This window comes from Phascolarctos cinereus, unplaced genomic scaffold (assembly GCF_003287225.1).
Source record: "Phascolarctos cinereus isolate Bilbo 61053 unplaced genomic scaffold, phaCin_HiC Scaffold_726;HRSCAF=1367, whole genome shotgun sequence".
NCBI lineage: Eukaryota > Metazoa > Chordata > Mammalia > Diprotodontia > Phascolarctidae > Phascolarctos > Phascolarctos cinereus.
The window spans coordinates 181,188,648-181,214,333 of NW_027556098.1; the positions used below are offsets into that span (position 1 = coordinate 181,188,648).

Below are 25,686 nucleotides of genomic sequence, written 5' to 3' on the forward strand. Positions count from 1 at the left end.
GTATACAGAAATAATCTCTAAAGACTGGCTTTTTACATAAAGACAAATTTAAATTTGAGATGTAAATCCTGGAAAAGATTATCCTAAGCTGTGACTAGTGAAATTTGCTGTTTAAGGTAAAAAAGCTCGTGATTTTATTTTGATTTTTCTAATGGATCATAGTAATCCATTGATAAATCAATAATCCACCATCTGAGAAATGCTACAAGCTACTCTAAAAGAATGTGATGCTAGTGGGAAATCAGCATCAGGGAAAAGCTGAGAGGACAATTTTAGCCTCAGTCTAAGATGGGATCCTCTTGACTCAGTTTCTTTATTATGTTCCTTTGAAAATGAATGTTATACACCTGGCTATTTCTGAGTCTGGCTATGAGGTGGATTTGATACAGCATGTTTGGAAAACTGAATTATTCTGAATCCAAACAGAGCTAAGAATGTTTTATCCTGTCATTTGGGCCCTGCAGTCTTTTCTGTAAGATTTGTGTGTTCCAGACTACAGCCCATTCATGTACAGTTGGTAGCAAACAGGGGGTACCAGCCAATGTTCCCCCCATCATTCCCTGGATGCAGCCTGTGCTTGGTTCCAGTCAACCTCCTCTTCAGAACCCCCTTGAGGCAGGGACAGCTCTACACCCCTTGCCAGCAGGAAGCAGTTTCAGAAGCAGAGACCTTTGCCCATTACACCAAAAGAATTTGGGTCCCGTTTGTTTGTGGATGGAGTGATGGGGTTGAGAGGTGGACCCCAGAAAGGAAAAACCCTGGACTTTCTCACATGGCCAAATCTCTGGTGTTTGCCTGAGGTTATAATCCCATCAACTGGCCTTTCATTGTGACTATTCTCAATCTCCCAATTCTGTTACCCTTAACATAGCCTAGCCCTCCATTGGCTTACCTCCCTATGGTCCCAGCCACTTCCCACCCTTAATCCTAGCTAGGCTCCATTCTCCTTTGGACACTTAGTCCAGGTCCCTGGCATTCTATTACCTCACAGTCCCTGAAGACTACTTGGCCAATCCTAGATCCCTCCCAAAGTCTTTCTGTATTTAAGGTCCATCTTCTCTACATTAAGGCACTCATATTCTTATAATCCAGCCACTGATCAGATTTTTACAATCTAGCCAATAGCTCACAGGTGCTCAGATTCCTTAAGAGTCTGGCTAATATGGCAGATCATTAATAAACCTTGTCTTTGGATCAAAGAAGATTTGGGTCGAATTATTTCAGGAAGGACTTCAGTGTTGTGATCTTGGGGTCCCAGCACCACTAAACCTCTAGAACTCATTGTAATTAACTTGGAAAAGTAACTGCCTCAAATACCTCAAATTGTGGATGACCTTGACTGAAAGACAGTGTTATCTTAAATTTATTTAGTGTGTACTATAAAGTCATTAACGATGTTTGAGAATAGTAACAACCTGAGCAGGTCTGTACTTAGGAAGTTTATTCTGGAAGTGATATGAAGGATTCCTTAGAGGAAAGAGAGAGATATGAGGAGGAAAGACCAGAAAAATGTTTTTGTAATAGTTAAGAAAAGTGTTCATTTCAACTTCAATTCCTTTTTTTTGGAAGATGTATATATATATATTTTTTGAGCTGAAATACTTTTATTTTATTTTTTTTTAATTTTCAACATTCACTTTTATAAGATTTTGAGTTCCAAATTTTTTCTCTCTCCCTCTGCCCCCACAAATGACATGCAATCTCATAGGCTATATATGTACAACCATATTAAACATATTTCCACATTACTCATGTTGTGAAAGAAGAATCAGAGTAAAAGAGGAAAACCATGAGAAAGGGGAAAAAAGAGAAAATAGTGTTCAGCTTTTATTCTAATGGGAGCAATGAGAATTTCAAAATGAGAGGCACAGTATTATAGAGGATCAGATTTGAGGTCATGAAAATATATACAAAATTTGTGACTGAGGAGAAGTTACCCAATTTCATAGTGCCCCAGGAAATATTGTAAAAGAATTTACAGATTAGTTACTTACTTGTTTGTCCCTGGAAATTCTTCACAACAATGACTTCACACCTCTGTATGCTCTTAGAAGTGGTGGAATGGAGGGGAAATCTAAAAATATTTAATTTCCACTTTTTCTGTGATTTCACAATTTTCTGGAAAAAATATTATAAAATGGAACTGCCTGTTTTTTGGAATGTGATGCATTTATTTTTTATAATAAATTTTGTTGATAATATTTGTTTTTATGTCACCTACAGTTTGCAAGATAACTCTTCCTCCTAACTTAAAAAAAAACCTTTCACTTGTCATAAAAATCAGAGAGAGAATCAGAGGGAAAGTTCAATTAAACAAACAAAAACTTTAAAAAAAAACAGCCTTGTTCTATACCCATAGTTCTCACATATTCAAAGTAAATGAGAAGACACTTTCTCAGATTTCTTCTTCGGGCAAACTTGATCATTATAATTTTGCATCAATCAGTTTCAATTATTTTATGTTTGTTCTTTCACATGTTGTGATAATTATGTATATTGTTTTCCTGATTCTTCTTATAGAATTTACTTTGTAAAAGTTTATTTCTTCCTATGGGTCTCTGTGTTCATCATATTCATGGGACTTTTGGTCTGAACAGCTATATTATCATTTTCATGTTATCATGGTCTTGAAGCTTGATATTCTTATGTCTTGACAAGTTGAATTTTGGATTATTTTCCATTGAAAATGATCCAGCTATCACATAGTTTATTTTTTCTGAAATGTAGAAATTAGATTCTCACAGTTTTCAGGAAATTCAATAATTATTACATTTTCTCTCTTTGATTTCTCCTCTACATCTGTCAAAATTGTCATAATTGTTCTAAATCTTTCCATTTGAGGAATTTTTCTTTTTTGCTTACGATACTATTTGATCATTCTGTCCTCAAGAAAAATAAATTTGTTTTACCTTATTCATCCTATAGAAAAAACAAATTAACTTTATATTATATGCATTAACTTGTTGTGAGATTACTTAATTAGGTGGAGCCCTTTATTTCATCAAACTTGTTTTTTATTGCAGACAGAATTTATTGTGTTGGTATTGACTTGATTGTAGGATATTTAAATTACTTTCAAATCTTAGACTTAAATGCTATAATCTAGGTTTATATTATTAGTTTATGAATACATGTGGGTATTTGTGTCTACTGCTGCCATTGAATTCAAGAAGAAATTTATATCATTCATGAGATCTTAGGTCAGCAGACATTGGGAAATAGTCACCTCTGTCTAATGACACTATTTTTTCCCATCTCCACAGATTCCTGCCTCAAATTTCAAAGGACAATGGATACAGGGAATCATTCCATGGTGACACACTTTATCCTTATGGGATTAACAGACCAGCCAGAACTCCAGCTCCCCCTCTTCTTACTCTTCCTTCAAATATACATTATCTCCATGATGGGGAATGTCGGCTTACTTTTACTTATCAGGATCAGTTCTCAGCTTCACACTCCCATGTACTATTTTCTCAGTAACTTGTCCTTCATTGATCTTTGCTACTCCTCTGTCATTACTCCCAAAATGTTGGTGAGCTTTGTGTTAGAGAAGAACATCATCTCCTACTCAGGGTGCTTGACCCAGTTCTTTTTCTTCTGTACTTTTGGTATTGCTGACTGCTACATGCTGACAGCCATGGCCTATGATCGTTATCTTGCCATCTGTAGCCCCCTGATTTATAACAGTGTCATGTCCCAGAATATCTGCTTCCTGCTAGTGGTAGGAGTGTATGCTATGGGGGTCTTTGGAGCCATTACTCATACAAGTGGTCTAGCCAGACTGTCCTTCTGTGGTAACAATGTAATTAGTCATTATTTTTGTGACATTCCTCCCCTTTTGAAGCTCTCCTGCTCAAGCACCTATATCAATGAGCTTTTGGTGATGCTTCTGGTTGTGATCAACTCATTGATAACAACTCTACCCATCTTGACCTCTTATGTTTTCATCCTCTCCAGCATCCTCAGGATCCATTCTGCTAAGGGCAGGTCCAAAGCCTTTAGTACCTGTGGATCTCACCTGGCATCTGTGGCTGTCCTTTATGGCTCCATCATTCTTATGTACTGTCAGCCTCCATCAACCAGCAACATCATTGAACAGAAAGTGTCCTCAGTGATCTATACCACAATCATCCCTATGCTAAACCCCTGGATCTATAGTCTGAAGAACAAAGATGTGAAGGATGCACTGAGGAAAATCATGAAGGACTTCATAACTTTCTGGTCCAAGTAGCACAATTAAAAGTCACTGAGATCTTTAAAAAATTGTCTGCTTCTTCATGTTGGTGTTTTATTTCCTTTGAGGCACAAATCAAATGTGGACAACATTGAAAAGTTGGGAAAGATGTATTTTTCCTTGTCAGTTTCCTTTGCTGACTTGCCTGACCCTCTTACCCAACTCTCAGCAATTTATCTCACCAGGGTTCTTACCCATTAGAACATCCACCACTCATGTCAGTGTTCCATTTATCATCCCCTCCAAAATTTACTTATGCCATATCACATTGTCTAAGATCTCCATTTCAGGTTGCTGACAATAGTAGAAAGCACACTACCCAATTGCATCTTGCTAAAATGAAGTACTGAGAATTGATTGAATCCTGAGGTTCAATGGAAGGAATGTAGAGAGCAGTAAAGTAGAAATGGCAGCACAATGATTAGTCTTGTTCCCATGTTTAGATTAATGGGAATCAGTTACATATTAAGCTTTATGTTTTAATTGAAAAAAATTTAGGAAGCTTCCCTGACTTATAACCCTCATAACATTCACATATGTGTTCATATGTAGAAAGTACACTACTTCAGGGCAGGGACTTTTATGGATTTGTCGTCATGTCTCAAATGTCTAATACATTGCTTTACACATTGTAGGTGCTTAATAAATGATTTTTAATTGAATTAATGTATAAAAGGAAAACAGTAGTCTAGTTTGGCTGATGTATTGAGAGAAGTGATATAAGATGGGATTGGAAGTGTAGGGAGGTGCTCAGTTGTGGTAGGCTTTGAATGTCAGACTAAGGAATATGTACTTTATTTAGGATGTAGCAGGGTTTAAGAATATAGCAGATTTTGAATGGAGAAGGGATGATATGTTTAGAAATATATATATATATATATGTGTGTGTGTGTGTGTGTGTGTGTGTATACATATATATATATACACATATATATATATATGTATGTATGTATAATATTGTTCAGGTAGTTCTATGAAGGAATTAAAGGTAGAGGAGAGATTTGATGAAGAAAGTCAATTAGGAGGTTATCACAAAATTATAAGATAGGCAATGAATAGAAAAAGGAGAGAACAGATGTGGTTGAATCCATGGGACTGGGCTACTGGTTTATAGTCCTGGGTTCTGGTATTCCCAGACTATGGAGATAGTCATTGCTGTGGAGAAGAGAGACTCAAATAGAAGCTAACTTGGAGTTCAGTATTTGATGATGTCTTTTTAATTTGGCTTTCAGGAACTATATTTTGAAGAATTCTGTTCAATTGCAGCCAGAAGACAAGAGTTTATTCTCTTGTTCATGCCACACAGATGGGTTGTACCAAGCAGTGTACTCAGTCTTTTCATGACTGCTTTTTCTTCTTTGAGACTTTGGTGGATTTCTGTTCTTAAAGACAATGATCAGAAAATCCATTAGTCACCAAATTCTGGCCTGGTATTATTATTGCCTATGTTGGTAGAGATTACTGGAGAGGTTTGTATCTCTGAAGATTGAGAAGTGACATTCTCTCTTCCAGGTGGCTGAGACATGAAAGGAAACAGCCATGTTTTTGAACATTTAGGTCCTTTTCCATTTTTTTTCACGATCTCTTTGGGATACAGACCTAGTAGTGGTATTTCTGGGTCAAAGGGTATGTATAGTTTAGTTTTCCTTTGGGCAAAGTTCCAAGTTGCTCTCCAGAATGGTTGATTCAGTTCAACAATGCATGTGTCCCAATTATCCCATATCTTCTCCAGCATGTATCATTTTCCTTTTCTGTCATATTAGCCAATCTGATAGGCACCTGTGAGGTGGTAACTCAGAGTTGTTTTAATTTGCATTTCTCTAATCAAAAGTTATTTAGAGTACTTCTTCATATGCCTATAGATAGCTTTGATTTCTTTATCTGAAAATTGCCTATTCATAGATGACAGATGTTTTGCTCTCTCTCTCCTCTTTCTCACCTCTTTCTCTCTGTCTCTGTTGCATTCTCTTAATTAGGCATGCATTTGTACTGTCATAAATACACATACAAGCATTATAGGTAATCTAATTTCTCTTTTGGGAACTCAAACTTTTTTGGTGACATTGGTTAGGTGATGACACCTTCTGTCTTTAAAGACCAAATGAAGTAATAAAAATTGAGAAAACCACATGTAGAGCAATGGGATCTGGCTTCCTTCCTATCTGGGTTTCTTTGTTCACAAGTGGTAACCAGAGGTGGGGCCAAGTAGTTTGACTGAGGTATAGGTTTTTGTCATTTTTTTTTGGATTTCAGGATGGTGTAAATGCTATGACATATGAATAGCCAGTCTAGCTATTTAGTGAACCCACAAATTACATAGGTATAATTAAGGCCCAACCAGTCCTTGTCTTCTAGGAAAAAGGGAAGGACACTGCAAAGAGTGCAAATATCCCAGCCACTAGAGGGGCTGAGTCGAGAGGGACTGCAAGCAACAGAGCTAGGAAGACCACCACAGTACCATATAGAGGGGCACAACTGCTTTAGAGAGTAAAAAAAAACCCTTATGAAATGGTTTGAGTCCACTTTCTATTTGGAACATCTCTCATGATATACTTTTGTGAAAAATATGTGTCTCTACCCAAGCATCTAAATTGTAAAGACTGAAAATGAGAAATAAAACTACCAGCATTATCTCCATTGAGCAAACTCTCATTTTGGGCCTGAGGCAACTTACGGAGTTTTGTTTGGCTCTTTTGGTTGGTGTGAACCAAAGTCAACACAAGGCAAAAAAGATGAAAATAAAGATAAGAAAAGAAGCAAGGATGCCCATTATCATCACTATTATTCAATATTGTACTAGAAATGTTAGCCGTAGCAGATGGTATAATGGAATTCTTGAAAAATCCCAGAGATTCAACTAAAAATAGTTGAAAAAATAATTTATAATTTTGGCAAAGTAGGAGGATGTAAAATAAGCCAAGACAAATCATTAGAATTTCTATATATTTCCAACAAAACCCTGCAAGAAGAGATAGCAAGAGATGTTTCATTTAAAATAGTCAGACACAATTTAAAGTACATTGGACTATGCCTGCCAAGAAAAACCCAGAAACTATATTAACATAATTATAAAACATGTTATATGAATAATGCCAGATTCAAATCATTGGAAAAACATTGTTTGTGTTTGCCAGAGCCACTATACTAAAAATGACAATTCTACATAAATCAATCTATTTATTCAATGCCATCTCAATAAAAGTACCAAAAATTTATTGATATATAAAAATAATAACAAAATTCATTTGAAAAACAAAATTTAAATAATATCAAATGAATTAATGAAAAAATATAAAGGAAGGAGATGTAGTAGCAGATATTAAACTGTAATATAGTAATTTGCAGTAATTTGTAATACAGTAATTTGCAAAATCCTCTGATGCTGGATCAGAATGAAATGGTGGATCAGTGGAATAGAGTGTGTACACAACATACAGTAATAAAAGAATATATTAACTTCCTATTTTATAAATGCAAAGTTCTAAGCTTTTGGGGTAAGAATGCACTATTTGGTAAAAAAAAAAATTCTGGTTAAATCAGAACACAATCTGGAAGAAACTAGGTCTAGCTCAGTCTCACAAACTGCTCAACAAGATAAGGTCAAAATTGATGCATGACCTAGACATAAATGGAGAAATCATAAGTAAATTACAGGAGTATGGAACATATTGCCAATCAAAATTATGAATAAGAGAATGTATGAATAAATAAAAGATAGAGAGCATTGTGGGATGTAAAATGAATAATTTTAATTACATTAAATTAAAAAGGTTTTGTAAAAATAAATCCAATGTACACAGTATTACAAGGAAAGCAGAGAATTGGGGAGATTTTGTAGCCAGTTTTTTGGATAAAGCCTTCATAATTCAAATATATAGAAAACTGTGTCAAAGGTATAAGAATATGAGTGGTTACTCAACGATGAATGGTCAAAAGATATAGGCAGATAATTCTCATTAAAAAAAATTTTTAAGCTATATGACTATATTTTAAAAAAATGCTCCAAGCCATTGTTGATTAGAGAATTGTAAACTGAAACACCTCTGAGATATGATCGGCAATATATCAGATTGTCCAAAATAATAGAAGGAAAGGATGAAAAATGCTGGCAGGGATGTAGAAAAATTGAGACACTAATACATTGTTGATAAAAACTGTGAACTGATCTCATCATTTTAGACAGAAATTTGGAATTATGGCCAAAGAACTGTAAAATTGTGTATATCCTTTGACTCTGTAATAACATCATTGGGTATGTTTCCCAAGGTGATCAGGCAAAAATAAAGCATCTATATGTTTCAAAATATTTATAGCACCTCTCTTTGTGATGGCAAAGAATTGGAAATTGAAGGGACACACAATAATTGTGGAATGGCTGAAAAAGTTGTGGTATACGATTTTGATGGAATACTACTAAGCTATAAGAAATGATGAGTAGGAGGATTTTAGGAAAACACGGAAAGACTTGCATGAAATAATGAAGAGTGAAATGTGTAAAACCAAGAGAATGTTGTATACAGTAACAAGAACCTTATTTGAGGAATAACCGTGAATGACTAAGCTATTCTGAGTAATATGATAATTTATATCAACTGTAAAGGATTTATGAGGGAAAATGCTATCTACCTCCAGAGGAAGAACTAATATATGGAAGTATGTATTCTATAGTTTTATGTATATATATATATATATATATATATATATATATACACATACATACATACATACACATACATATACAAATACATATACATATATGTATATACATATGTATGTGTGTGTGTGTATCACATGTTGGTATTCCATTAAATGAATTTGGGAAAGAGGGAGAGAACTTGGAACTCAAATGTAAAAATTAAGTAATTAGTTGATGGATCAATCAATAAATTAACAGCTTTGTCAAAGAAGTACAAAAATACTGAAGAAAATAATACCTTAAAAAAATCAATTTTGTCAATTGGTAAAACAGGTACAAAACCTCACTGAAGAAAAGAATGCCTTGAAGAGCAGAAGTGACAAAATAATAAAAAGAGGTTCAAATTTCACAGATGCAAATAAGTTCTTAGAAAGTAGAATGGTCCAAATGTAAAAAGAGAAAATCAATGAAGAAAACAATTTCTTAAAATTTAGAAATGGGCAGGCAGAAGCTAATGCAATCATGAAACATCAAGAAACACTAAAGCAAAATCAAAAGAATGAAAAAATTGAAGAAAATTTGAAATATCTAATCAGAAAGGCAACTGACTTGGAAAATAGACTGGGGAGGGAATATTTAAAGTTATTGTACTCCCTGAAAGCCATAACAAAAAAAGACCATAGATACCAAATTTCAAGGAATAATCAAGGAAAACTTTTCTGATAGCTTACAACCAGAAGGCAAAGTAAAAAGTGAAAGAATACAGTGATCACCTCCTGAAAGGAATCCCAGAATGCAAACAACCTGGAATATTATAGCCAAATTCCAGAGTTCCCAGCTCAAGTAGAAAACACTACAAATAATCAGAAAGAAATATTCAAAAACCGTGGAACCACAGACAGGATTTACACAAGATTTAGCAGCTACCACACTAAAGGAGTTCAGGGAATGAAATACAACATTCCAGAAGGGAAAGAAGCTAGGATTCCAACCAAGACTAATCCATCCAGCAAAACTGAAAGTAATTCTCAGGGGAGAAATGGAAATAGAAGCCTTTCAAGCATTCCTGATAAAAAGACAACAGCTGAATATAAAATTTGACTTTCAAACTCAAGACAAGGGTTAAAGAAAACTAATAGGACACTTAATAAATTTAAATTTTTACATTATTATATGGGAAGATATATACTGTATGTGTGTGTGTGTATGTATGTATGTATATAACCCCTAAGAACTCCATTACTATTAGGATAATTTAAAAAAAATCTCCATTGACAGAGGGCATGGGTGTGAGCTGATTAGGTTGAGATGATCTGGAAGAAAATGAAGAGGTGAAAAAGAAGGATATATTGGTAGAAGGGGAAAGGACACAGAAGAATGGGGGAAATGATCTCACATAAAAGAGGTACAAAGGTGGGGCAGCTAGGTGGCACAGTGGATAGAACACCAGCCCTGAAGTCAGGAGGACTTGAGTTCAAATCCAACCTCAGACCAAACACTTGACACTTACTAGCTGTGTGACCCTGGGCAAGTCAGTTAACCCCAATTGCCTAAAAAAAAAAAAGGTACAAAGGGAAGACCTTTTGCAATGGCGGAGAAGATGGGAGGTGAGGCAAGCAACACTTTAACCATATTCTCACTGGAATTGGCTCAAACAAGGAAGTGACATGTTCAGTTATTTAGTATACTAATCTATCTCACACTATTCAGAAGTAGATGGAGAAGGAACTAAGAGGAGAGAATAGGAGCTGATAGAAGAAAGTGCAGATTAAGGGAGAAAGTGGTCCAAAGCAAAATAGACTTTTGAGGAAGAACAGGGTAAAAAGAGAGAAAAAGAGATGGAACAATAGGATGGAAGAAATACAGTTAATAACTACAACTGTGAATGTTAATGGAATGAACTCACCCATAAAACAGAAGTGGATAGCAGAATGGATTAAAAAACAGAATCCAACAATACATTGTTTACAAGAAACACATATAGAGAAAAAAAGTGAAGGACTGTAACAGAATTTATTTTGCATCAGAGGTAAAAACATAAAAGCCAACATGATCTCAGACAAAGCAAAGGCAAAACTAGACCTAATAAAAGGAAATAAGCTGGGAAACTGTAGTTTGCCCCAAAGTAGCATACACAAGAAACTGACAGCAATACTAAAAATTATGTACCAAATGGCATAGCATTCAAATTCTTAAGGAAAAGTTAACTGAGTTAAGCAACATATAACACGGTAAAGTTATATTAGTGAGGGCCTCAACTTTCCCTTCTCAGAACTAGATGAATCTAATCATAAAATAAATAAGAAGGAAATTAAAAAGATGACAAGAATTTTAAAATTTTAATTTGATGCACAGCTAGAGAAAATTAAATGGAAATAGAAAGGAATATAACTGTTTTAAATGATAAAAGACACCTTCACAAAAATTGACACTGTATTAGGTCATAAAAACCTTAATACCAAATGCAGAAAAGCAGGCTTATAAATGCAGACTTTTCAGACTATAATGCAATAAAAATTATATTTCAATATAGGGACATGGAAACAGATTAAAATTAATTGGAAATGAAATAATCTACTTCTAAAGAAAGAGGGGGTCCAAGAAGAAAACATTGAATAATAAATAATTTCATTAAAGAGAATGGTAACAACGAGACAACATACCTAAATTTGGGATACAGCTGAAGCACTAGTTAGGGGAAAATTTATATCTCTAAACACATCAATCAATCAGAGCAACAGCAAATCAATGGATGGGCATACAACTAAAAAAACTAGAAGAACAAATGAAAAAAGTCTAATTAAATAACAAATTAAAAATCCTGAAAATCAGAGATAAAGTTAAAAAGAAGAAAACCATTGAACTAATAAATAAAAATGGGAGATGGTTTTGCTTTTTAAAAAATTAAATGGATAAACCACTGGTTTATTTGGACTTTTTAAAAAGAGTAAGAAAACCAAATTATGAGGATCAAAAATGAAAAGGGTGAATTCACCAGAAATGCAGATGAAATTAAAGCAGTTATTAGGAGCTATTTTGCCCAATTAAGAGCCAATGAGGGGCAGCTAGGTGGCACAGTGGATAGAGCACTGGCCCTGAAGTCAGAAGGACCTGAGTTCAAATCCAGCCTCAGACCAAACACTTGACACTTACTAGCTGTGTGACCCTGGGCAAGTCACTTAACCCCAATTGCCTAAATGCCAAAAAATAAAAATTTAAAAATTTAAAAATTTAAACAAGAGCCAATGAATCTGACAATATAGGTGAAATGAGTGAATATTTACAAGAATTAAAATTGCCCTCATTAACAGAAGAAGAAATTGAATACTTAAATAACTCAATCTTAGAAAAATAAATTGGACAAAGAATGAATGAGCTCTCTAAGAAAAAAATTCCCAGGACTAGATCAATTCATCAGTGTATTCTATGAAATATTTAAAAACAATTTATTCCAATACTACTTTAAACTATTTGGAATAACAAACAAAGGAGTCCTACCAAAGTCCATTTATATCACAAATGTGGCACTAATACCTAAACCAGGAAGGGGAAAAACAGAAAAAAAAATCTACACAACAATTTCCCTATAGAATATTGATGCAAGAATTTTAAATAAAATACTAGCAAGGAGATTACAGTAGTATATCACAGAGATTGTGCATTATAACCAGGTGGGAAATATAAGAGGAATTCAGAGCTGATTCAACATTAGGGTGACTATCCACATTATTGACCATATCAACAGCATAACCAATAAAAATCATATGATTATTTCAACATATGCATTAGTAGCTTTTGATAAAACAAAATACTCACTTCTATTAAAAACCTAAGAAAATGTAAGAATGAATGGAACTTTCCTTGAAATGATAAGTAGCCCCTCTCTAAAACTATCATCAAGAATTATCTGTAATGGGCATGAGCTAGAAGTTTTTTCCAGTAAGGTCAAGGGTGAAGCAAAGATGTCCATTGTTATCCCTATTATTCAGTATTGTTCTGGAAACTCTAGCTATATCAATAAGAGAAGAAAATGAAATTAAAAGAATTAGAACAGGCAATGAGAAAACAAAATTATCACTCTTTGCAGATGATAGAACTGTACACTTAGAGAATCCTTGAGGATCAACTAAAAATCTAGTTGAAATAATCAGCAACTTCAGCATATAAAATAACAACTTCAGGATATAAAATAACCCCCCACAAATCATCAGCATTTGTATATATTGCCAGCAAAGTCTAGAGAAAGACATAGAAAGAGAAACTGTATTTAAAATAACTTCAGACAAATAAAATACACGGGAGTCTACTCACCAAGACAAACCTAGGAACTATTTGAACACAATTACAAAATTCTTCACATGAATAAAGTCAAATTTTAACTAATAGAGAAGTATTAATTGCTCAAGGATAGGTCAAGCCAATATAAGAAAAATGGCAATTCTACCTAAATTAATTTACTTATTATGTTCCATACTATTGAAGCTATTAGAAAATTATTTGATAGATGCAGGAAAAATCATAACATTCATTTGAAAGAACAAAGTCAAGAAAATCAAGGTCATCAATATTTTAAAGTGTGAAGGAAAGTGGCTTAGCAGTACTAGAACTCAAACTTTTTTCTAAGTAATAATCATTGAAATAACCCAGTAATGGCATTTCTAGGGCTGTATCCCAAAGAGATCATACAAATGGGAAAAGGACCCACATGTACAAAAATGTTATAGCAGCTTTTTTTTTTGTGGTGGCAAAGAACTGGAAATTGAGGGAACGCCCATCATCTGGGGAATGGCTGAACAAGTTGTGGTATATAAATGTAATGGAATACTATTATGCCATAAGAAATGATGAGCAGGTGGACTTCAGAAAAACCTGGAAAGACTCACATGGTCTGATGCTGAATGAAGTGAGCAGAACCAGAAGAACACTGTACACAGTAACAGCCATAGTATGTGTTGACTAATGGTGATAAACTTAGCCTTTCTCAGCAATGAAGGATCTAAGACATCTCCAAAGGTCTCATGATGGAAAATGTTATCCACACCCAAAGAAAGAACTATTGAGTTTGAATGCAGATCGAAGCATACTATTTGCTTTTTTTCTTCTATTTTGTTTTGTTTTCTCTTTCTTGTAGTTCCTCCTATTGGTTCTAATTTTTCCTTACAACATCAATAACGTGACAATATGTTTAATAGGAATGTATATGTATAGCCTATATCATATTGTACACTGCCTTGTGGAGGGAGGTGGGGAGGGAGGGGGAGAAAATTTTAGAACTCAAAAGCTTGTGGAAGTGATTGTTGATAAAGCAAAATAAAATAATAAAAAAAATAAAATCCCATCTTATCCAGAAAAAAAAAAGATCCCCAAGATGGCATGCAATCTGATATAGGCTCTACATACACATTTTTATTAAATGCATGACTTGCATCATTATAAATTTGACTCAATCCTCTATATATTTGAAAAGTGAGGCCTTTATGAGAGACTCTTTCTATAAAAAGTTTTTTCCAAGCTTTGTGCTTTCCTTCTAATCTTGGTTGCTTGATTTTGTTTGCACAAAACTTTTTAACAATATAAAGTTATACATTTTATATCTCTCTATTTCTTTTTTTATCACAAATTCTTCTCTTATCCATAGATGTGACAGTAATACTATTCCATGCTCTCCTAATTTGCTTGTAGTGTCACCCTTTATGTCTAAATCATGTACCCATTTTGACTTTCCATCGGTATATGATTTGAGATATTGGGTGTTGGAAACAGCAACAGCAATAGTCACTTACTACTGAACACTTGTGCATCTCATGACCTTTGCAACACCAACACTGCCTTTCATTTACCTAAATGCAATAAAACTTCATGAATGCTCCCTCACAGCAAACGTTGGCATTTAACAGATTATATGATTGTAAGGAAAAGAGACAGACATGATGTGAGAGTGACAAAGGCAATGTGTAGTGCAGAATGCTAGACTAATCATAAACTTACCTTCTCCAAGCTAAATATACCCATTCAACAAAAGGAGCAGCCCAAGGAAAAAATGATTACCAAAAGAATGTCAACAGAGTAGAGCTATTCTCCAAGTGGAAATGGTGTGTTGCTAACTTGGAAAGAAAGTTGAGCCAGCATACAGCTGGCAACAGTGGAGAAGAAAAGAAATGGGCAGTTTTCAAAGGTTTGGTATGCATAACTGCATTTGCTTGTCTGAGTCAAAATGCTCACAAATGTCAGACTTGTTTGACAAAAAATTATGGGGAAATTCAGAAACTAATCAATGAAAAACAAGAATTCCACTGCGTTTACCAGCAGGATAGTTCATCCAGAAGCCAGAATTTAATTTCATGCAAAGTAAAGTACTGGGGTCAGAGCTAAGATTACAGAGTAAAAACAGAGACTTGCTTGATTTCTCCCCTAAAACCCTCTAAATACCTGTAAAAAATGGCTCTAAACAAATTCTAAAGCAACAGAACCCACAAAAAGACAGAGTGAAACAAATTTTCAGCCCAAGACAACCTGGATGGTTAATTGGAAAGTCTATTGCACCTGGCTGATTGAGGAGCACAGTTCAGCATGGGCCACACAGGCAAATATGATTTTTGTTGCCAACAACTCCAAGCGAAATGCCAAGAGAAGAACAGAGGTCTGTACACAATGTTTGAAGATCTGACAAGACTTTTTACACCATCAGTCATGAGTTTATGAAAAATTGCTTCACAGTTGCCCAGAGAAGTTCAGGAGTATTGCATGTCAATTTTGTAATGGCATGATTGCCCAAGTTCTGGATAATGAATGATGCTTTCATGCATTCCCAGTCACCAATGGAGTGAAACAAGACTGTATGATTGCTCACATGCTTTTTAGCATGATTTTTCCAGCTATGTTGTCAAATGCCTTCATTGGGGATGAATGAACATGGCATCAAGGTCAACTACAAAGTAAGGGTAAGTTCTTCAAGTTGAGAAGGCTAAAAGCAAGACCAAAATATAGACAGTGTTGGTGCATTTTCTGTTTGCAGATGATTGTGCACTCAATGCAGCCTCTGAAGCTGAGATGCAACAAAGTGTGGATTGATTCTCTGCTGCTTGTGCTAATTTTGGCCTAACAATTAACACCAAGAAAATACAGATACTCCATCAGCCAGAACCACACCATCTATATATGGAACCATTGCTTACAGTAAATGGAGAAGTTTTGAATGCTGTGGATAAGTTCACTTACTTTAGCAGTGATTTTTGCAAAAGATGCATGCATTGATAATGACAGTTATCCAAGCATTGCCAGAGCTTGCTCCTGTTTGTGATGTTTGTGAAGGAAAGTGTGGGAGAGAAGTATTGGACTCAGAATGATGGCCAATGGAGCCATTGTGCTGACCTCATTGTTGTATGCCTGTGAAACCTAAATAATAAACCAATGCCATGACAGGAAACCGAATCATTCCATTTGAATTGTCTTAGGAATATTTTGAAAATCATGTAGCAGGATAATATACCAGACACCAAGGTCCTTTCTCAAATAAAACTGCCAATCATTCAAATTCTACAGAGAGCACAACTATGATAAGCTGGCCATATTGTTCAAATGCCAAATGTACACTTTACAAAAAGACTATTTTATGGAGAACTCACACAAAACAAGCAGTCACATGGTGGTCAGAAGAAGTAGTACAGGGACATCTCAAGGTCTCTGTGAAGAGCTTTAAAACTTTTTGTGTGACATGGAGACACTAGCACAAGACTGTCCAGTATGGTTGATTCATTGGAAAAGATGCTGCAATCTCTGAGCAAAGCAGAATTGAAACAGTTCAAAAGAAATTCAAGATGTGTAAATTTGGAGAATCTAACCCAAATGTTCACATGGACTATTTGTGTCAGATGTATGGTAGAGTATTCTGAGCTTATATTATTCTGATCAGCCAGAGTCCAACATACTGTACCTTGATTCTAACAAAGTGATGCCATTTTGGACCTCTGAGAACAAAGGACAATAACAACAAGATTTCACCTAGAACCACGTTGTAATAAAAGGAAATACAAGCCTTTGTTTTCTGTCACTGCTGATGTCAGTGTCTATCCTCTCAGGCTGCCTTCAGGTGCATACAATCTCCCATTCCATACTAGTGCCCTCATCCTTCCTCATTCCCAGTTGAACTTGCATATTATACCTTAAATTACTTCAAGGTTCTGCTCTCACATAAGGATTATGGTGACTGTGGTCATAACTTTGGAGAGCTGAACAAGATCACTTTTATGAACCCTTCAGGTTCTTTGATTTTCATGCAATGATTTTAAGTTATCTGACTTTGTTCAAAAAAACCCCAAAGGCCTCTTCAATATTCTAACCTTTTAACAAGAATCATTAGAATGAATCAATTTGAGCCAAAGAAGAATTTGATTAGTTCCCCAGTACATTATAATGAACTTCATACTTATTAAGCCCTTAAGAAATGACTTGTTGAATTAAGTTTAATTGAATGATGCACAAAGATATGAAGTGTTTCATATAACTGTATTCTTCTTCCTTGCAATACTTTATGTTTACCTATGCCCATATACTTTTTTCTTAGTAGAAAGTAAGCTCCTCATAATGGTGCAATAAGAAGTAAGTCACTCTCACCTTCCATTATTGACCTTTGAAAGCCCCAAAAATATCAACCCAGCAAAAATCCTGAGTCAAAAAAAGACTGGGCACAGCAGTCTTGTAGCCCAGGAAGCTTGAGTGATTAATGGGAAAGGCCCCTCTTGTTTTAGGGGAGGGGGAGCAGTACAGGACTAAAGGCATCCCAGCAAACCAGCAGCAAGCCCCACATCAGCAGGCCAGGGGGAGATCCTGAGACACAGGTTGATGGAGCAGTCACATGCCAACAGCAGGACCCCCCCCCAAGAGCCTCAATAAAGGCAATGGAACTGGTAGACACCAGCTTAGAAAATCGCTACCAGAGACAGTGTTCTCCAGCAGCCAAATCACCTAATGTCTCAGCACAACCCTGGGAAGCACAACTCCAGGAGGCAAAGCTCTAGACTGAATGACATCCACCAGCAGCAAAACATCACTGTGCAAGGCCCAGGTGAGCAAGAGCCAAACATTCAAGTGCAAGGCACTGGTAAGTAGGAAAAGAAGCTTGGGTAAGTGCTCCCTTCACTCCATCAAGGGAGCTCAATTTTTTTTAAAAGTCAGGAAATAGGCAAATACCATGAACAAAAAGCAGAAATAGACAATGACCATAGATTCTTATTATGAAGAAAAGGAAGATCAAAGGAGAAATTTGGAAGAGGACAGCATTGTCAATATACCCACATATGAAACCTCAGAGCGGAATATGAACTGTTCTCAAGCCCAAAAACTTTCTTGGAGGAGCTCAAGAAAGATTTTAAAAGTCAAATAAGAGAGGAAGAAGAAAAATTGGGAAAAGAAATGAGAGGTATGCAAGGGAGGGTCAATAGCTTGGAAAAAGAAGGACAAAAATTAACTGTACTAAACAAGTTTTTAAAAAGTACAATTGGGCAAATGGAAAGAGACAGAAAAACTCACTGAAGAGAACACCTTAAAAAGTAAAATGGACTAAATGGAAAAGGAGTCACAAAATCTTATAGAAGAAAACAAATCATTAAAAATTAGAATGGAGCAAGTGGAAGCTAATGACTCTATAAGATGTCAAGAATCACTCAAACAAAAACAAAAGAATGAAACAATAGAAGAAAACATAAAATACCTCATTGGTAAAACAACTGACCTGGAAAATAGATCCAGGAAAGATAATTTTAAAATTATTGATTTACCTGAAGACCATGATAAAAAAAAATGCCTGGACAGCATTTTTCAGGAAATCATCAAGAAAAACTACCCTGAGGTACTAGAACCAGAGGGTAAAATAGTCACCAAAAGAATCCACTGATCACCCTCTGAATGAGATCCAAATTGAAAATGCCCAGGAATATTGTAGCCAAATTCCAAAATTACCAGGTCAAAGAAAAAATATGGCAAGCAGCCAGAAAGAAACAATTTAAATATCATGGATCCACAGTTGGGATTATGCAGGACCTTGCAGCTTCTACATGAAAAGATCGGAGGGGGTGGAATATGATATTGCATAGGACAAAAAAGCTTGGATTACAACCAAGAATCAACTACCCAGTGAAATTAAACATAATCTTTCAGGGGAGGAGATGGACATTCAATGAAATAAGAGACTTCCAAACCTTCCTGAAGGAAATACCAGAAACCAACATAAAATTTGATCTTCAAATATAAGACTCAAGAGAGGGATATAAGGTAAACAGGAAAGGAAAAAAACAATCTATTAATAAGAGCAAATTGTTTACATCCCTACAAGGGAAGATGACACAACTCTTGAGAATCGTAATGTTATTATGACATTTAAAAGGTGTATATATAGATAGAGGGCATAGGCATAAGTTAACTTTGATGTGATTGTAAAAAATCTAATTAAATGATGAAAAGGGATTGTACTGTGAGAAGAGGAAAGGAGGAGGCAGACAAAGGTAAATTACATCAATAAGAAGGGAGGAAGATGAGCACTGTTTGAACCTTGTTCTCATCACATTTGGTTCAAAGAAGGAATACCACAATCAGTTAGGTATAGAAATCTAGCTTACCCTATAGGAAGTAGGAGGGGAAATGGAAAAGAAAAGGAAGGGGGTGAATAAAAGGGAGGGCAGACTGAGGAAGGCAGTGGTAGAAAGCAAAACTCTACTGACGAGGGAAAAGGAGAAAGGAGAGAGAAAAGCATAAATGGGGGGAAAAAGGATAGAGAGGAAGACATAGATATTAATCATAACTGTGAATGAACTCCCCCATAAAAAGGAAACAGATAGCAGAGTGGATTAAGAACCATAATCCTGCAATACTTTGTTTACAAGAAGCACATCTGAAGGAGAAACACACAGGGTATAGGCAAAAGGCTGGAGTAGAATATATTATGCTTCAGCTGAAGTGAAAAAAAAAAAGCAGGGGTACTAATCCTGTTATCAACAAAGCAAAAGCAAAAATCAATCCAATTAAAAGAAATAAGGAAGGGAACTACATCCTGCTAAAAGGAACCATAGACAATGAAGTAATGTCCCTAGTACACATATATGCACCAAGTAGTAATGCATCCAAATTCTTAAAGGAGAAGTTACGGAGATACAGGAAGAAAGAGACAGCAAAACTATAGTAGTGGGGGACCTCAACTTTCCCTTCTCTGAACTAGATAAATCAAACCATAAAATAAACAGGAAAAAAGTTAAGAAGATGAATAGAATTTTTAAAAAGTTAAATACGGTTGACCTCTGGAGAAAACTGAATGGGGACAAAAAGGAACATACCTTTTTCTCAGCAATGCATGGAACCTAAAAAACAATTTGCCATGTACTAGGGCATACAAATCTCACAATCCAATGCAGAAAGGCAGAAATGTTAAATGTATCCTTTTCAGATCATGATACAATAAAAATTACATATAATAAATGGCAATGAAAATATAGACTAAAAATTAATTGGAAACTAAATAATCTAATCTGAAGGATGAGTGGATCAAACAACAAATCATAGAAACAATCAATAACTTCATCCAAGAGAATGACAATAATGAGACAAGATATCAAAACTTATGAGATGCAGCAAATGTAGTACTTACGGGAAGTTTTATATCTCTAAATGCTTACATGAATAAAATAGAAAAAGAGATGAATGAATTGGGCATGAAACTAAAAAGCTAGAAAAATAATAAATTGAAAATCTCCAATTAAATACCAAATTTGAAATTCTGAAAACCAAAGGAGAGATTAATAAAAATTGAAATTAAGAAAACTATTAAACTAATAAATAAAACTCAAAATTTTATGGAAATGAATGTTGAAAACACAAAAAAATCAATTATTTTTAAAAACCCAAGAGAAAAAAAGAAAAAGTAAATTCCATGAAGACAAAGGGGGTTTTTTTTTGGTTTTTTGTTGTTTTTGTCTTTATGCAGCTGTGGGTCAGTGGACAGAGTTCTGGATCTGAAATCAGGAAGATCTCACTTCAAATTTGGACTCAGACACTAGGTGTGTGACATTTGTCCTTAACCTCTTAACTTCTGCCCATTTTAGGTTCTCAAACTATAAAATAAGAATAATTATAACTACCAGATTTTTTGTAAGAATTAAATAAGGTAATATTTGTAAAAGTGTATAGCACATTGCCTGGGACGTAGTATTAGAAAATGCTTATTACCTCCCTCTTTATATCCCTTTGTCCTCATACATGATTGAGGCTTAATAAATACTTGCTGAATTGTATTTAATTGAACAAGTAAATCTAAAAAGAAATATTGGGCATATTTGAAATTTTTTTATGATAATAATAGACAAGAGAGGAAATCCCAAACAGTTGAAATTAATTACAAAGGAAAGAATGGAGGAATGTTTAAGGAATAGGAAATAATATGCTCTGTAGGAAAACATTTTCAGTTCCTAAGGTAAAAGAAATCAGGAGGACAGTGAGCTGAAGGAACACCCAACAGAAATGTCTGTGGAGATTCCTTTTTTTTTCCTGACTCTAGTACCTTCACCTCCACATTTAACTATCACTACTGCTCACCCTACCAACAAAGGGGTTCAGTTCTTCTCTTGACAGTAAAAATGCTCATGGGAATGTGATTAATTAGAGACAAACATACTCCATGCAATTGCTTTTTTCCCAGGGAGACCAAATCTGGAGGGAAGAAAGACTGAAGTACAAACTGTTCTCATTCATTTTCTTGGAGAAATTTTCCTTGAGAATTTCATCAGACCAATAAAAATCCTTTTTCACCTGGAATTAAGCAGTTCAGAGAAAAAGTGGTTGTTTCTCATGTTTCTAACTGATAGTTCATTGAAAAGATTATTTTTATTCTGTTTTCTTTATTTTGTCCTCTCCTTTTTCAGAAATTTCCAACCATCTCACCCTTGAATCATTATCATCAAAACCTTATCAGTTGACAATTGCTGTGTCAATAACCTTCATGAATTATTCTCACATTACAAGAGATTGAGGAAAAGCATGATCAGTGCACTGATTCTTCTAATCCTGACAGAAATAAGGCAAGTAACTGAATTTCATATGCTTGAACTAAAAAGTAGTTGTGAATTAAAGAGTGCATAGGAATGCCTGAGACACATAGTGATGATTTGTTTTAACTTAGTGAGATGAGACTAGAAGTAAACCCCTTTATTAACCCTTCCCTGTACATGCATAGATGATGGAGAGAAAGAGTGGTCCCATTTGCTTATTTTATCTACGTCTGGAACCTAGTGAGTAAGTGCAGTTAGTATAACTAAGGTCACTTAATAATACTAATTTTTGTAAATGCTCAACTTTTAATTTCTAAATTCCACCTCTCTATGGCAGGTTGGTGTTTATTTTGTAGATGGCAAGCACACCAGTTACTGTGGGGCTTAAAACCACCACAAGGCAGAAACAAAAGTGGATACAATATTCACATCTTCCAGAAAGCTTGCAGGCTTGCTAGTCCTTCCCTCAGGAATATGAAAGCCTTGGATGGCAGGATCAGAGACAGTCATACTTCTCTTCTTGTTTCTTCCTTGCTGCAAGTAAGAGATGAAATGAAAGAGGAAACAAATATGCAAGTTTTTAAGTATATTGATTTATTCAGCAACACATGTTAATTGCTTAATAAATTGGGATAAGGCCTCTTCAGCTTTGGCATTGGACCCAGAATACAGGGTGAGACTCATTTTTATGCATAAAAAAATGAATCAAATAGCACCAATTAATGAAAAGAGAACAATTTATCAGTATACACAAATTGGTCATCTGATTTCAAATTGGAAGAAAGATTAAGGACCTTCTAAATTGGGAGGGGGAGGGTTAACAGGCACAATTCCCTGAAATCACAAAAAGAGAAGTCCCACTTTCCTCAAGCATCTGTAAACAATCAAAGGAACATGGAAACAACAACTGATTGATGAATATGGAGCCAGTTTTCAGATAAGATATATGAGTTGCTTGAGATGTATAAATGCGAGAAAACTTCTTGCATCAATCTTTGGATCTGACCAGATTTCTTCAAACCATTTACTTTTCTGGAAAAAAAAATTCTCTCGTAAAGGAAGCACTATCTTTCTAGGCACCCATGAACACAACATAAGTTTCACCTTTGACTCCTCACTCTTTCTTATTCCCATATCCAGTATTTTGCCAATCACTGTAAATTTTACTTTTATAAAATCTATCACAGGTCCCTTTTCTCTCTTTCACCTTCAGTAGGTCTTCATCATCTCACATCAGAACTGTTGCAGTAGTCCATTAATTGGTTTTCTTTTTTTTTTTTTGCCTCTTGGTGAGGCAATTGGGGTCAAGTGACTCGACCAGGATCACACAGCTAGTAAGTGTCATGTGTCTGAGGTCACATTTGAATTCAGGTCCTCCTGACTCCAAGGCCAGAGAACTATCCACTGCACCACCAGCTTCCCCAATTGGTCTTCCTTTCACAAGTATCTGCACTCCACTTCGTCTGCCACCTCATTGTCAAAGTGATCTTCCTAAAAGTGACTATATCACTCCCTATTCAATGAACTCTTTTGGTTGCCTATCACTTCCAGAATCATACATAAAATTCTCTCTTTGTTATTCAAAGTCTTTCATAACCTGCACCAACTCCATTGTTCATATACTTTAACTCTAACACATGTTCTTTGTTCCAGTAACAATGACCTCCTTGCAGCTCCTTGAATGAGACATTCCATCTTCTCCACACACTCAAAAAGATAAAGATTTCCAAAAGCTATCAAAAGAGAATTATTCTGAGAAGGGGAGAAATATTTAAAGAAATTACAAATAAAGAAATATTAAAATATTTTATGTTATAAAATATAATAGTAAACAATAGTTTATTATAGTACCTGCATGGTTCACTTTATGATGTTGAATGCCTTGCCCACCACTGGTCTAAGTTAAAAAAAAAGTTGTATGAAAATTTAAAAAATTTTGAGAGACACAGTTTCTGGGTAATTTAACAATTTTATTAATTAGGCCAGCATGATTATTAATAAAAGGATGGTAATTTAGCCCTCTCTCTTAGACCAAAGACTCCTAATGGTGGTGGGCTTGTATATGCCCTTTGAAGAGCATATGTTCCTGAGGGGCACCAATAAACTCTGATTGGTTGACAGAATTGGAAGTGTGCTATATTAAAATGAGGGTCTTAGGGCATGTGATTGGATCCCCCAAATCTTAGTCAAAGAGACTTATCCATTTCCATATCACTTGTCTGACAAAAGGGGGAACCAACATTTCCCCAGATCTGTAGGAGCAAACCCAATGAGCAAGAATACACCCATTAATCCAAACTTAGAATTTCTTTTACTATCTGATTTGATCTTGGCTGGGTAAATCTTTAAGAGAGATTTCCCATGCTACTTGGTTTCTAGATGAGGAGGTAGAAAAGGGGAAAATCCTTGGTACTAATGAGTTATTAAATACCAGAAAGAAATATTCTTCTCTCAGATCTTTAATCTTAATCACTGAATGGGGAACCCAGAATAATAGAATTACAGCTTTCTGAACTATTGATGTACACGTTAACATGACAAAAGGGAGAGGGGCTTGAGAATTTCATTGATCTTAAATATGTCTATGGTTGCATCATAATCAACTTAAGAGAAGATAACTTAGGGCTGAGATATTCATGCTAATGTGTTAAAAGTCTTTGTCTGTCAGAAGTTACCAGAGTTAAAGAATAATCTTAGAAACATCAATTTAAAAAATTTTTATTTTATTAAGTTGTTGTATCAAATTTAGAACTGGAAAGGAATTTGGAGCTCATCACATCTAGCTCTGTCTTTTACAGATGAGGAAACTTAAGCTCTTAGAGGCTAACTAATCATCCAATGTCACACAGTTAGTAAGCAACAGGACTATGATTTGAATCCAGGTTCTTCTCCTAAGGTCTTTCTAAGAAACCTGGTTTACTCAATAACTTTCACCCCTACTAGATTGGAAACTTATGAGGTACAATACTGGCTCCTTTCAGATAGGGATTGTTTCATTCTTTACCATTTATATCTCCATCTCCTAGTATACACCAAGCTTGGCACATAGTAGGTGCTTAATAAAAACTTGTTTGTTGAGGTACTGTGTCTTATATAAATTTCAATAATATCACCTGTATTCTAAAAATACCAAATATTGAATAATCTTTTTGTCAAATGAAGGAGCAAAAGAATGAGTGAATTTTAGAATGCATAGCAGGGAACATGAAATTGATGAGGTTGGGGTCTGGACCCCAGAAAGGAAAAAGCCTGGACTTTCCCACATGGCCAACTCTCTAGTGTTTGCCTGAGGCTATAATCCCATCAACTGGCCTTTCAGTGTGGCTATTCTCAGTCTCCCAATTCTGTTACCCTTAACCTAGCCTAGCCCTCCATTGTCTTACCTCCTTGTGGCCCCAGCCACTTCTCACGCTTAATATTAGCTAGGTTCCATTCTCACTTGGACATGTGGTCCAGATTCCTGGCATTCTATTGCCTCACATCCCTAAAGATTACTTGGCTACTCCTAGATCCCTCCCACAGACTTTCTGTATGTAAGGTCCATCTTGTCTCCATTAAGGTGCTCAGATTCTTATAATCTAGGCATTGTTCATATTTTTACAATATAACCAATAGCTCACAGGTGTACCATAAGAGTCTGGCTAATATGACAGATCTTTAATAAACCTTGTCTTTGGCTGAAAGAAGGTTTGCTCAAATTCTTTTGGGCACCCATATGCCATGATCTTAGGGTCCCATCACCCCTAAACCTTTAGGCCTCATAATAATTAACTTGGAAAAGT

The 25,686-nt window shown here is 35.2% G+C and overlaps 1 protein-coding gene across 1 annotated transcript; it reads left to right on the plus strand.

Annotated features, from left to right (window-relative positions):
- The first annotated feature begins 3,289 nt into the window (after positions 1-3,289).
- Positions 3,290-4,234, plus strand: LOC110207137 (olfactory receptor 8G3-like). The gene has a single exon (XM_020984715.2). It carries the CDS (start codon positions 3,290-3,292, stop codon positions 4,232-4,234), a length of 945 nt encoding a protein of 314 aa, XP_020840374.1.
- Positions 4,235-25,686: the final 21,452 nt, after the last annotated feature.

Coding starts and splice junctions, on each gene's coding strand:
- LOC110207137 (XM_020984715.2), top strand. CDS start 3,290: ATGGATACAGGGAATCATTCCATGGTGACACACTTTATCCTTATGGGA.